Source organism: Dermacentor silvarum, chromosome 8 (genome assembly GCF_013339745.2).
Source record: "Dermacentor silvarum isolate Dsil-2018 chromosome 8, BIME_Dsil_1.4, whole genome shotgun sequence".
Lineage (NCBI taxonomy): Eukaryota > Metazoa > Arthropoda > Arachnida > Ixodida > Ixodidae > Dermacentor > Dermacentor silvarum.
In genome coordinates this window covers 144828199-144842478 of record NC_051161.1, presented here as the reverse complement: position 1 = coordinate 144842478, position 14280 = coordinate 144828199, and the positions used below count along the sequence as shown (strand labels likewise).

General features: G+C 47.0%; 1 protein-coding gene across 3 annotated transcripts; it reads left to right on the top strand.

The window, feature by feature from the left end:
• The first annotated feature begins 4951 nt into the window (after window positions 1-4951).
• On the top strand, window positions 4952-13789 carry LOC119461746 (uncharacterized). 3 transcript variants are annotated; one of them, XR_007468278.1, is made up of 5 exons: window positions 4952-5390; window positions 6433-6501; window positions 7226-7283; window positions 8340-8420; window positions 10767-13789. XR_007468278.1 is itself a non-coding variant. In XM_049672109.1 (4 exons), the coding sequence occupies exons 1-4, from the start codon at window positions 5225-5227 to the stop codon at window positions 11129-11131; spliced, it is 681 nt and encodes a 226-aa protein (XP_049528066.1). In that variant the 5' UTR covers window positions 4959-5224; the 3' UTR covers window positions 11132-13788. The 3 variants fall into 3 exon arrangements, 2 of the variants coding, with proteins under 2 accessions (XP_049528067.1, XP_049528066.1); XM_049672109.1 differs by lacking the exon at window positions 7226-7283 and having other exon boundaries at window positions 4959-5390; window positions 10767-13788; XM_049672110.1 differs by lacking the exons at window positions 7226-7283; window positions 8340-8420 and having other exon boundaries at window positions 4955-5390.
• The last annotated feature ends 491 nt before the right edge of the window (window positions 13790-14280 follow it).

Below are 14280 nucleotides of genomic sequence, written 5' to 3'. Positions count from 1 at the left end.
ACGGTCTGACGCTCGGACAGCCGCTTAAGTTGCCACTGCGATGTGACGACACAGTTGACGATGATGGTGCGCAGAAGGCTGGCCGCAGTGGTTGTAGTGGGTCGTTTCGAAAGCGTTTGACAGAGTTGGGCATGGCTGCGAGGCTGGCGCGGCAAGCCTGCTGGAAGCCGCGCCCGAATAGCGTTGACACTAGAGCACTGCACGGGCTCGGGCTTACCCGAAAGCCCTGGCCCGGCCCGGTCCGTGGGCCGGGCCAGGTAGAGCAGTTTTTTCACAGGCTCGGGCCGGGCTCGGGCACGGCGTGTACTTTTTGCCCCGGGCCCGGGCCGGGCTCGGGTTTTTTGACGCGGGCCTGGGCCGGGCTCGGGCTTTCTGGTGGTTTGCACAGTGCATGTGACGTGCAGCGAGTTATTCTCGGGCGTCTCAACTCTTAAAAACATTATTTTTCGGTCTCGGGCCGGGTTCGGGCCAGTTTCGAGTCGGGCTCGGGCCGGGCTCGGGCCTAAGATAAAGGGGTGGCGGGCCGGGCCGGGCGGGTAACGTAGATTATTTCGGGGCCCGGGCCGGGCCCGGGTCTCGCCATAAAATTTTTGATCGGGCTCGGGCGGGCCGCCCAACGTAAAAACGGGCCCGGGCCGGGCCCGGGCTGAAAAAATCGGCCCGTGCAGTGCTGTAGTTGAGACTTGCTGGGAGGCCAGCGAAGCGAGGCCGACGGCGCTCCTTATTTGCTGGATGGATGGATGCTATGAGCGTCCCCTTTGAAACGCGGTGGTAGATCGCGCCCCCAAGCGTCTCTCCGCCTCGGCGCCACCTCGTGGAGTCGTATGAAAACGCTGGGTTGGCGGCGTTTTCCAACTTAGTACTGTCCGAATGTGTGCGTTATACCGCGGTTTTCACCGGATCTAACGTTTGCTTTTTCATTACGTAACGTAGGTCACCCTGGCGACCACGTGAGTGCGTTAGCGCTTGTGTGCGCGCCGCGTTTGCCGTAGCCGTATTCAGTAAAACGCATTGAAGGTACGGTGATCGCGACTGTGTACGTTCCCCCTGCAACGCCTATGAAAGACATGGAAACGTTCATGATAGACATGTTCGGTTGGGTGATGCCCAACGACGATATTGTCGCGAAGAACGTATGCCGCGCCCGACCTTGAGAAATCCCGAAACGGGTTTGAACGAGTGTGTGCACGTGTAAAGCGCGGTCGCTCCGCGCGCGGCTGTACTGGGGGGGAAAGGTCATGCCAGTTCACGGTCTATTGTTGCGACCATGTCTGCGTGGTCCCCAAAACTCTGTCCCCTATTGGAGCACGACGGCTTGCCTGATTGACGAATAGAGGCTTGCGTCTCCCACGGGTCCGCGGGCCCCGTGGATGCTGTGGAACCACATTTAAGGAAGGGGTTTTGGGTCATTTTGGAGTGAGCAAGGACACAGCAGCCCACGGCGCCACTTCACCACGGGAGACCAGGCCGGTCAGGCAGGCCGTCGACGATCGGTATGACATCGTTGCATTTATAAGATATGTGTGTACAGTTGTAAGGAACCAAGTTAATGCCAATTTAAATAAATCTAGTCTCTTCAAATGTTACTTCTTGTTGTCGTCGTACCTGCCGATCTGCACCTGCCGCTGCCAGAGCTCATCTCCCTTGATCGTCGTCTCCCTGGTGAGCTGATGCGTCCGAAAACTAACTGCTGCGTCACTTCGCTACAAAGTGGTGGAGGTTGCTGGGTAGCGAAATCCACGCTCTAACATCATGGGCCGTGGAAACAAACCTCAGGAACCTACCTCTCAGAGCTCTACTATGACCGAAGCCCCTACTATTTTCGCTACCATGTCTACTCCCCAAGCTAAACCTTTCGTCGGACCGCCAGTCTTTAGAGGCACGCCAGAAGAATCAATCGCTGAGTGGCTGCTTTGCTACGAACATGTAGCCTCACTGAACAACTGGGATCAAGTGACAAAAGTTAAATTTTTGTATCTGGCATTGGACGGGGACGCAAAAAAGTGGCACACCACTCAAATTTTAACGGGTGCCCCTAATTCGTGGGAAGAGTGGGCGACACTCCTAAAAACATCGTTTACGAGTCGTCACTCAGTTGAGATCGCCTATTTGCGACTGCAAAACCGGACCCAGCTGCCATCAGAGTCCCCTGAGCAATATTACTATGACGTTTTGCAGCTGTGCGCTAGAGTTAACCCGTCCATGACTGAAGAGGATCGGTTGCGGCACCTCATGCACGGTCTGCGTCCGGACGTGCAGGAAAAAATAATAATCGCGAACCCGGACAGCTGCTCTGCCTTCCTCCAAATTTTGCAACGCATAAATCAGGCAGCTTTGATGGCGCATGCCTATCAGCCACAACCCATCGGAACCTATTTCTCTGCCGGTCCGCAACCGTGTTTCCCATACGCTTCAACGCCTCCCGTTGGAGTGAAACCCGCTGTACCAACAATGCAGCCGCCTCCGACCGGTTTCGCTACTTGCGCTGCGGCGGAGCATCATTGCCCGCGAGAGGCCACAGACCGCGACAGGGACCTAAAAGCGATCGCGGATTCTATAGCCTCGTTATCGAACCGCTTAAAGGCTATGGAAGAAGACGTACAACCTCCTCCAGCGCACTGGCCACCGAGAAGTTCCGCTGACGACGACAGCCGACCACGATGCCAGCTGTGCGGCTGGATCGGCCACCTCGCGCCCCAGTGCTGGCAACTGTTCCGAGAAGACGGACCCCAACGGAGGGAGCAACGCGTTACTCACAATGAGCAGATCTACCTCTCGGGAAACGGGGAAGGCCGGGCGTAGGGGGCCCGTCCGGCCTACAATTTTGTAATCTGTCGAAAAGTCAGCCCCTCGCATTGCCTGTCCGAGCAAAGGGGACCGACCCAAAGTTACGGCAGCGCTTTAGCTATGAACATGGAAACCTCGCTACGCTTGCCCACCTTCCGCATGATTCCGCACCAGTAAGTGAAGAAAACCCGTTACCGTTGCTCGTGCTGGATCATGTGGAGGTTGGAAAAAAGCAGAGGGAAGATTCATGGATGAAGGAAGTGATACAGCACCTAGAGCAGCCGAGCGCGCCCGTTGCCAGAAAAACGAAAAGAACGGCACGGAGCTTTCGGTTAGTTGATGGTGTTTTGTACAGAAGGGCAAACGGCTTTCATGAAAGTCGCACGGCCCTCGTTGTCCCTTCGTGTTTGAGGCCGGAGGTTTTACGGCACTGTCATGTCGACACTACGGCGGGCCACCTCGACTTCGGGCGCACATGGGGGAAAGTTCGCCGCCGCTATTTCTGGCCGAAGATGTTCTCGCAAGTCAGCCAGTACGTTCAATCCTGCTCTGACTGCCAGACCCAAAAGCTCGCACCCAGAAAGCCGGCCAGTGTCGAGCCCTTTGTGGCCCCCAAGAATGAAACGATACTCGAGGTCGATAACGGACAAAGCCGAATCGAAGACGCCACAAAAGAATCCCACCGACTCCAGCCTCATCAAAAACTAGTGGACCAAACCAGGAAGGAACGTCGCGTTGTGAATTTCGCGCAGCTAAAACCTCCCCACGTTCGAAAATGCTCCGATGATGTCGACGCAGACGACGAGTCAGTTGACGAACGTCGTGAGAAAAAGAAAATTTGTGATCTTCGTCGTGGTGTGCGCAAGTGCAGGTCGAGTGCTGACCAGAGGCTTGCCTCGTGTGATCGTGTATGTGATCGCGTGCGTGATCGTGTGTGTGATCGTGTGTGTGAGACAGAGAACGACAGAGTGCGCGTGGACGCTGTGACTGAACTTTACTCCGACTGGAGGACATTTCTCAACGAGGCCGAACCTACAACCATCGCTGCTTACGACACAGATACTGATGTATATTACAGCACCAGTGAATAGAACTTTAGTGTTAATTTTGGTGTGTCGCGATCGCTCGCGGTTTTTTACATTTTTTGTTAAAACGCGCTTGTTCATTTTTGTTTTTATTTTTTCCATTATTTCTTACAACCCCTCATGTATGTGTTTAATTTCTAGAGCCATAATTTCTTTTCAAGTTCGAAGTGCTCTGTAGAAACGAGTGGGACACTCTTTTTCGTAGGGGGAAGGTGTCGCGAAGAACGTATGCCGCGCCCGACCTTGAGAAATCCCGAAACGGGTTTGAACGAGTGTGTGCACGTGTAAAGCGCGGTCGCTCCGCGCGCGGCTGTACTGGGGGGGAAAGGTCATGCCAGTTCACGGTCTATTGTTGCGACCATGTCTGCGTGGTCCCCAAAACTCTGTCCCCTATTGGAGCACGACGGCTTGCCTGATTGACGAATAGAGGCTTGCGTCTCCCACGGGTCCGCGGGCCCCGTGGATGCTGTGGAACCACATTTAAGGAAGGGGTTTTGGGTCATTTTGGAGTGAGCAAGGACACAGCAGCCCACGGCGCCACTTCACCACGGGAGACCAGGCCGGTCAGGCAGGCCGTCGACGATCGGTATGACATCGTTGCATTTATAAGATATGTGTGTACAGTTGTAAGGAACCAAGTTAATGCCAATTTAAATAAATCTAGTCTCTTCAAATGTTACTTCTTGTTGTCGTCGTACCTGCCGATCTGCACCTGCCGCTGCCAGAGCTCATCTCCCTTGATCGTCGTCTCCCTGGTGAGCTGATGCGTCCGAAAACTAACTGCTGCGTCACTTCGCTACAATATGCCCATTGTTATAGGGGGGGGGGGGGGGCAATATTGACTACAGCAGACCCACCATAGTCACAGACAGCTTTGCTGGCTTCCATCTTCACAGTACACTCTTAGTCCGGTCCTGAATAATAGCCTGGCTAGAAACGGCACCCTTCGACGTACTGCTTAATATAACAGCTATGGGCAGCCCGACAAAGGGAGCTACACGTGACCCTCTTCAAGCGGCCTCCAAACCAATTAGTACTGCCTATATGCACTCTTTTTTACGCAGCCGATGTCCGTATACGGCCCCTCACACCGATGTTGGTGCGCGATAAGCGACCGAATGCGCCGAAGCGGCCGAAGCTGCCGGAGCGCCGTAAACAAACTCACCACGCATGCGCGAAGGAAAAGAAAAAATATATATGAGAGAGAAAAAGTTTCGGATTGACATCGGAGGAGCTGCCGAGCCGCGCGGACGCGCCATGTCGAAGCTCCCGTTCTGCGGACTTTTCGTGCAAACCGGTTGCAAAGTTTGGAACTGTGTTGGCGGCGCCCTTCGCGTGCGCAGCAGTGCGATATGTTTTCACCAGTGGACATGAAAGGTGTGTTGCGAGGCCAATGCAATGCCCCGCAACGTGAGTGCGACGGATTTTGCCGCTCCGCGAACAACGAACCTGCTGCACCACTCCAGGCCGCTTGGTGCTCATACTGTGGGCACAGCCCAGTACAACATGCTCGAATTGGTGAGTGGCACTTCTGTTTTTTTTTTTTTTTGCTTTTTTCTATTTCTGTGTCGTGAGGTTTACTGACGCGCGTATAGGTGCAGTGCTGCACAGTATGGCTAATGCAAAAAAAAAAGAGGGCAGGTCAATGTAGCTCACTGTACACCGACACAGGGCAAAGGGAATCCGTGTTTAGCAACTATATTAAATGCCATGTACGTAAATTTTATAGCGCTACTCATTCGAAGCGCGCACAGGTGCGCCGTGAAGAAATGTTTTGCAGGGTAAAGCCCAAACCGCATGAGAGCGATTTAATTCGTGCGCGACGGCGACGATCGACAGCTTCGAGCGACGAAACGGGCCGTCGCGCGAATAGATCGCTCGGTTCTGGAAATATAGAATTCGTCGCTCGTCGCCCAAAAGTGCTATGAGCGCCGAAACAGAATGTACAGAACATCAGTCGAGTGCTACGAATTGTCGCACGGAACGAGCAAACGACTTTTTGATACGTGCAAGGATAAGAACCAAGTGCAAGACTTAATAGTTATGCTGCTATTTACAGTAAAACACAAATTAATAAAGCACGTGTCACGCCAGTTTCGGCGCGTATTTGCTGTCCTCATACCGGCAACACCGGGGAGACGTCGCTTAAGGTCGTCGCTCGCATGCGGTACGTATTGTAGACGACGAGCGAACGCGACAGCCATCTCCATCGCGTCACTTGTCGCAGTCGCGCGCAAGATCGCGTGCATGCGGTTTATATTTAAGTAGTATAGTGCGTTTTTTACACTAATTACGCCCCAACCACGAGACACATAATTACTTGACTATATTTGACACGAAGAAACCTAGAGCGAGTTAAATTGTGTGTCAACGTTGTGTGTAGTCTTTCCTTTGCATTAGGTTTTTCGCGGAATGCATTACCAGTTGACAGCCTATCACATGATGCGTACTCTGTTTACATCACATTTGTCTTTAGTTTACTCGTTTGTTTTACGACCTAATTACGAAATGCCGGCGTGTTACATTTTCAACATTTGACATAACCCTGTATGTTTTGTAGGGACAACCCAGGACGTGTATTTCTCAGCACCCAGTCAACTGCCAGAAGTGACTCAAACACAGGCCACCAGTAAGTGAACATCTGTTGCAATTTCACATTATGCAGTGGGCTGCTGGCTTGTACTGAGTTATTATTTTTTTAATGAGGTGGTGATGTCGTACTAACGTCCATTTTGACCACAAAGGTGCGATCTGGGGCCGTATTCTGAAATGTTCCACTTCGGCGAAATTTCTTTTTCGCTTTTAGGCGCTCGATGATTGGCTGTTTTAGCAAAATTGGATGAGCTGATTGGCTGGTTAAGCCCAACGTCATTCAATTTTGCTCAACCAGCCAATCAGCGCGCACGTGAAAGCGAAAAAGAAATATCGCAAAAGTGGAACGTTTCAGAATATGGCCCCATGTCTCATAGAGGTATATATGGTTGCCATTCTCTGCAAGGGACATGTACTCGTGTTCGTGAAGCATTTATATTAGGCAGTATTGTCGCCCAATGAGTCACGTATCAACGCTGTAACTCGCCAGTGCTGGCAAGTAGTTGTGAGTAACACACAATATATTATGACGCTGTAATATTATTTCATTAATTTGAAGGAAAGTTTTGCAGCAGGAAAAAAAATTCTGCTATTCCAGGTAAACATGTATTTTTGTCACAAGTTATTTAACGAAACTGTGGATGTGTGAAATTCGTGACATAGGAATGGATTTAATGAATGAATTTTGCGACTTAATTATGAAATGCTGGCGTTTCAACGTTACATTTTCAACATTTCACATTACCCTGTATGTTTTGTAGAGTCAACCCAGGACGTGTGTTTCTCATCACCCAGTCAGAACTCAACCACAGGCCACCAGTAAGTGGACATCAGTTGCAATTTCACATTATGCTGTCGGCTGCTGGCTTGTACTGAGTTTTTTTTAATGAGGTGGTGATGTCGTACTAACGTGCATTTTGACCACAAAGGTGCGATCATGTCTCACAGAGGTATATATGGTTGCCATTATCTGCGAGGGCCGTGTGCTCGTGTTCGTGAAGAATTTGTATTAGGCAGTATTGTCGCCCAGTGAGTCACGTATCAACACTCTTAACTCGCCAGTTCCGGTAAGTAGTTGCGAGAAACACGATATATTATGACGCTGTAAAGTTATGTCCTTATTATGAAGGAACGTTTTGCAGCAGGAAAAAGGGTTGCTATTCCAGGTAAACATGTCTTTTTCTCACAAGTTATTTAACCAAACTGTGGGTGTGTGAAATTCGTGACATATCAATAATTTTAATTCTGCCTTAGGTGATGCTTCTAAAAGAGACTAGAAATGGCATGTGACTACCTCTCCAATCAGCAGATCATACATATACAGTCATAAGTGGTAGTTCCATGCAGTGTCGCACTCTATATAACTTTTCCTGTCAGCAGCATTCAAACTGGTGGCTGTGTTTTCAGAAGGAGAAGTGCACATGGCTGTATATGTGTGAACTCGGTTTTCTTTGTATGTGTTGGCTCACTGACACAAACAGTGCAAAAATCAGTTGTACCATGAGGCTGACGACGACTTCTGCTGCTAGCAATGCTGCACTTCATATTTTCTAGTACTGCATGACATTTAAAGCAAATCTAGCACATAAAATGATCAAGAAAACTAATAGCTGTTAAAGCTGTTTTCCTCAAAGAAAGCTTGTCCTTTATGGACTGTGGTAATCTGCGAGCTCTCCACTGATGTTTCAGTAGTATTATCCCTTAGTGTGTGAGAGGTCACCGGCAGTTACTCATGTTAGTGTTTAAATGTTGTTTTAATTATGTGCATTTGTTCCAACAAAGTTGTCTAGATTACTTTATTGTGCAGTGTACAGCTTACGAAAGTGTCAGCAACTACTGAGTTATTAATATGCATATGAATTGATCTCTATGCAGGTGGCACTCAGCTGTACCACTGCACTGCTGCTAAAATTGCCAGCACCAGCGGCTTTGTAACAGCTGTTTCACAGCATCTCGGTACGTGCTAATGTACCGTTATGTTACGATGGGCTAATATTATGGACCACTGTTATCTGTATTGTGACAGATCCACATGATAACTGATGTGATGGGTACAGTGAAAACCTTTGAATGTTCTACTATGGTACATGAAAAGGCTCTCCTTTTCGTCACTGGAGCAGGGGAGAAGACCATGCAGGCACTCCTGAATGTACATATATTTCAAGCATGAGAGAGACAATATATATATATATATATATATATATATATATACATACATACAAAGAAAGTAAAGACAGGGACATTACATCTTGCATATTGAATTGATTTGTGCAGCGCAAAAATACAACACAGACCACAGAGAAGCACACATGTTAACAGATTTGATACATCAGGTGTGCTCCTTTACCCAAGAAGGGAGGGGCAAGGGGAGAAAGTCAGAAAAAAAAACTGGAGACGAACAAAGCAGTCGTGCCAAAAAGCATGAAAAGCATCGTGCAGCCAGGATCACCAGCAGGACATCTAAAAAGCGCAGTGATAAAATTACATACAGGCCAACCTTAAGTATTGTTTGTTTCAATCAACCCAGATCACATGCAGCCATTACTGCAATCAAGTTGTTTCCTTATGTCATATAAGAGAGTGATGTGGGCCCAAAAAATGTTTAGAGCTAAAGGATCATCTTCTATGCTAGCCTCTTCGCCCGCTTTTTGGTCATATTGTTATCAGCTGCTTATGTTAGGGACAAAAAGTAAGAGTATGAGCTGTTTCCTGGTTCCCCATTCCATGCAAGATGTCTTTGTGACTATACATGTGCATGCAGATGATCCATAGATGAAAAATATTTAGTAGAATCTCCTTACAAGAGACACTTGGTTGTAAGAGACATTTGAAAATGGTTTGGTTGGTTTTCCAATGTTTGCCACGTTAAAAACATTGCATACAAGAGACACCTTTGTTTAAAGGGTGACTTTTTAAGTATTCTTCACTATTTCTAAGCGACACAACCCAGACACATTCACTTCGTGCACCTCGTGTGCTCCGAAAGACTTAAAGATCATGCAATCCTCACACAAGTTAATTGCACATGTCGCCTTAAACATGAATTAGAAAAGGAGGACAACGAGGACAGTGCAGCGCAGAAAGTGTCGGCAGTTGAAGCTGACGAGCGTCTAAGAGTACCTCAAAGGTATTGCGAGCAAGAAGGAGGCTTGCAAAGTGAAGTGTGTAAACTCCAGAAGGTTGGGAAGGAAGCTAATACAATCTGCAGTCACTAAAACAAGTGCTGTGAACATCTTCTTTAAAGGGCCCCTAAACCACCCAGAGGTCGAAATTTAGTTGCGGTGTTGCAGTTGTACATGATACGATAACGAACACGTAGTCACGAGAATTTTTCACACCGGTGCTGTAATAGCAGAGTTACGTGTGTTTGATGATCGAAAAGTAGTCCCCGCTCATTTCACTCTATCATCTGGTACGCGCCGTCTGCACGGTATCGTCTTTTCCTCGCCGAGTACACCTCCAAATGTCATGTGACAGGCCATCGCCAATGAGCTCTGTTGCTGCCGTGCCGGCCTGTCGTCCTGTTAGGGGTGATGCTAATGACCTCGCCAATATAGTTGAATCGTATGGTGACTGGCTGTGTTGAAGAGCCTCATCGGGAGACCCTTCTGTCGGTGTTTCTGTTCTTTGCCCCCACTGGCTGCCCACAATGGCATGGCAAACAATGCGACGAGCAAGAGGGAGCGCGTGTTTTGCTTGCAGACCTTGCCGGCAGTCGTACACTGTCGTTCGACCAATCCAGAGCACCAGAAACCGGTGACATCATCAGAGACAGCCTGGTGACGTCAGGACGAACTGGGGGGGGGGGGGGGTGCAGGAAAAGTCCGGAGAGGCGCACGGGGTGGTTTTCTTCATTTTGTGGCGCTCCCGCGGTTCGTAGCACTGCCCCCGCGTTTGGCATCGTTGATCGTGACGGCGTTCTGATTTCGATGCGTGTGTTTATTTGAAATGTTTAATAAATATCGAGAGGTGGTTTAGGGGCCCTTTAAGCCACCCTGAGCAATTATTCTTTCAGATATATCTAAACATACTTTAGTGATGATGCATAATAAAGTGATCTAGTTTAGCTCCTCAGTGTTTTAAAATTTTTGGTTTCCAGATACATGTTTCCCGTGCCGTTTGAGTATCGCTTCTGATGAGGCTTTACTGTAGTGAACACACACCATTGTGTAACTCCTGCTGCAAGTATTATTCATTAAGCCTGGTCACTGATGTGCAAAGGTTTTGATTAGGTTTTGATGTCCGTATTTTTAAGAGCTATGTTTATTAATTCAAGCTGTTCTTATTGGTCCTTCGACGCAGGAGACAATGCCTACGAAATTATTGGTCCTGATGACGAGAGCCCTCAAGGGGCAAACGACATCTCTGTTGCAGAAGTGAGCCCGATACCACCTGAAGTTAACATGACCGATGACACGGCTGCAATAGATACAGAGACTGCCATGTCTACTGGAGCTGCAACAGTGTACGAGGGAATCAGCAGCACGTCAGCATCAGCAGTAGTGTCAGAAGGAACCGAACCAGGCCTGGTAGGGCAACATGTGTGCTACCACTGTGACTTTTTTGTAGTGCATACACCTCATCTGCTCAACATACGAAAGCTTTTCACCACGACTGCGAGCCAGTGTTCTTGTGCAGTGAGAGCAAGACTATGTTTGGTGTTATAACACAGTATAAGCATCACTTTAAAATATGCAAACCTATTACAGTTGTTGCCTCCCCGGCCAGCCCACATAGTGACAACAATGTGGAACGCATGGTGGGACACACCTCTCCCCCATTAGAAGATAGTAGAGAGACTGTCAGTGTGGTTGCTAGATTAACTGGTCATTGTAGCCGACTAGAAGGACAACACAGGTGTCATAAGATTGTTGTTGATGTTGTTGCTGAAGAGGTAAAAAAGATGTTTGATGCAGCTGAAGCATTGATATTGAGCAAATGAAAAGTGACCGCCTGAGAAAGCTACACTACCGAAATGTGGGTATCTATATGCCGCCAACTCTGGTAAAGCTCACAGGGAAGCAAAGACTTATGTTGTACAGTTAGCAAACCTCCTTCAAAATGTGCTAGGGCTCCCAAACATTGTTGACTATGTAAGGAAGCCCTGCGGAATGGAGACTGACTCTGTACTTAGTGACTTCTGGGATAGAACAAGGGTTCATTCGCATCCCATTTTTAACATACACAAGAAAATGTTGTTCTTCTCAACCTGTATTATGATGACATAGAACTTGCTAACCCGATTGGTACCAAAAGAGGCAAATTGGGCAAGCTCAGTGTAATTTATTTAACAATATTAAACCTGCCACCTTCTCAGCGTTCTAAACTGTCTAGCATCTTTTTGATGCGGGTTGGTCACACAGCTGACCTGAAGAAGCATAATGCCCAGTTAAATTTTTTGAAGATTTCATTCAAGTGTTGAGAGTGCTCGCCAACGAAGGAATCATCTTTGATACAGACAGAGGCCGTGAAAGGTTTTTTGGTGCTGTGATGACCGTTACAGGACATTCTTTAGCTGCCCACTCCTTAGCAGGTTTAAAGAATCTTTTGGCCCAACTGCGTTTCGATCCTGTTGAACTTGCCTTGAACCGTCATATAGTTATGCGCAACATGTTCGACATGGAGTGTGTAACCTGAGATCGGAGAGAAATCAAGTTGCAAATGCAGGAACTGAAACAAATAGCATCAGTTTCAAATAGGAAGCAGCTTTCCAAAGAATTTGGGATCAACGGAGAATCAGGGCTGACCTCATTTCCTTTTTTTTTGTTGACAAAAGATATTTTGTATCACCCGATGCATATCCTGCAACCACTCCATGTGACCACTTTCCATGTTATTCTGCATGATACAGCTCAACCTCCAGAAACGAGACCACAACTTGTCTGTAAAAAGCCTTCACAAAAAATTATTCATAACACTATTAACACAGCAGTATTTTATTGTGGGTTTGAGGTTTCCGGATGTTCATTAATGCAAAAAGTGAAAAAGAACAAGTTTCGTACTTACTTCTCTTTAACAAGTGCGAGGGGGACACCACTTTTGTAGTCATACATCTTCATCACACTATCAAGTTTCTAAACGCCTTTTATAATTAGTATTACCAGTTACTTATATCTGAGTGCATTGTATGCATGTAGCAGGTGTAAAATCAGGTCAGTTTGATCAGATGCCTTATCTGGAAGAGAGCCCTATAATAAAGAAATTTGAATTAAAATAGGTACGTTAGACACAACATCTTAGCACTTTATTGCGTGTGGTTTAAGCATTGCTCAATACTTTTCTGGATGGCAGTTTCAACTGGCAGAGCACTGCGCTTTGCCACAGTAACATGTGTCTTCAAAGTGGTGTTTACCTGTTGTGTTGGTCTCTTTGTGTAGGCATAGAGCAAGCTTTTTTTGCATTTACGTGTTTGTACTATGTTTATATAAGGCAGTTACAAAATGTGTGTCACTATAACGACCTGTTATTTTGAGCTTACACCTGAAAATAATGGTGCCCAGATGGCCGCACTTCTATTTAGGTGCACCGCTAGCTTCGTGTATGTTCTCATGTTTGTATAAAGCTTATATAAGCCAGAGACAGAATCTATGTAACTAAGCACTGTGATATTCTTTAAAGAACTGCTTGGTTGGGTTTACACTTGTGAAATAGTACTGACGCGGTGGTATTTACATGTAGGCCCACTGCAAGCAGTCTGTGTGTTCGTGTGTTTGTATTATGCTTTTACAATGGAGTTGCAACATGTATGTCACTAAGCGCTGTGATAGTTTTTAAAGAACTGCTTTGTTGGTTTTACACCTGGGAGTAATAGAACTCAGGTGGCACTGTGTAATCATGTGTAGGTACACAGGGACCATTTGTGTACATTGTGATCATGTAAAGCAGTTACAAAGTGTATGTCACTAATCATTGTGATATTTGTTGAACAATTACTGTGATCGTTCTACACCTGTGAATAATAGTGGTCAGGAGACAGTACTTGTGATGTATAGTTGAATTAATACAGTGCCAAGACATGGGCTGTAAACGTACCAAAAGAAATGCATGTCATTATATTGTTGTGATGATTATTACTGTTTGGATTTTATTAAACTTTGATAAAATTGTTTCTTGTGTCAATTGAGGTATGGCAATTTATCATGCAACCAAACTGAGGACATGAACGTGTGCATACAAATAAACAGCTAATTTAAGAGTATACTGCTCATATTCTGCTAAACCACTTAACAAATCTTGTAATACAATGCTGGACAAATGACAGAGCTCACTGGGATGTACAGAAAGATTTCTGCACTGGCTGAAGGACTGCCCCACACTGGAGTTGGTAATCTTGCATATATTGGAGTAAAACAGAAAGCGCACTTGTATTAAAAATGCAACAGTCACTGCAGAAACATAAGGCAGACGAGCAGATGTGGCACTTTTATTTCAGGGCTCTCCATGCCTACTACTGCATTTCTAGTCTTCCTGTGCTCTGCGTATAAGTCCCTGCACAGCCAAGCTTTCTACTTCATGACAGTTGTTCTACAGGGTTCATAGAAATATTGAAGGAAAAAATGCAAGGGTTTTCAAGTACTTTCGGGGCCCCAACATATTAGCTTCAAGGACCTCATGCATGTGTTTAGTAGCTTGGACAGGCAATAACTTGTTCAACAACACCATCGTTAATTATAATGCAAACAAAAAAACAAAACCAAATAGCATTTCACTGATTTCAAACATTTGAAACTGTTAATTTGCCTTTCACCGCCCATCCCTAACGCGCACAGTGCCTTAACGCACACACAAGGAGGCATTTCAAGAAAGTGGTTGACGT

Coding starts and splice junctions, on each gene's coding strand:
- LOC119461746 (XM_049672109.1), top strand. CDS start 5,225: ATGTTTTCACCAGTGGACATGAAAGGTGTGTTGCGAGGCCAATGCAAT. Junction 5,391..6,432: donor AGTACAACATGCTCGAATTG/GTGAGTGGCACT, acceptor TATGTTTTGTAG/GGACAACCCAGGACGTGTAT. Junction 8,421..10,766: donor AGCTGTTTCACAGCATCTCG/GTACGTGCTAAT, acceptor CCTTCGACGCAG/GAGACAATGCCTACGAAATT.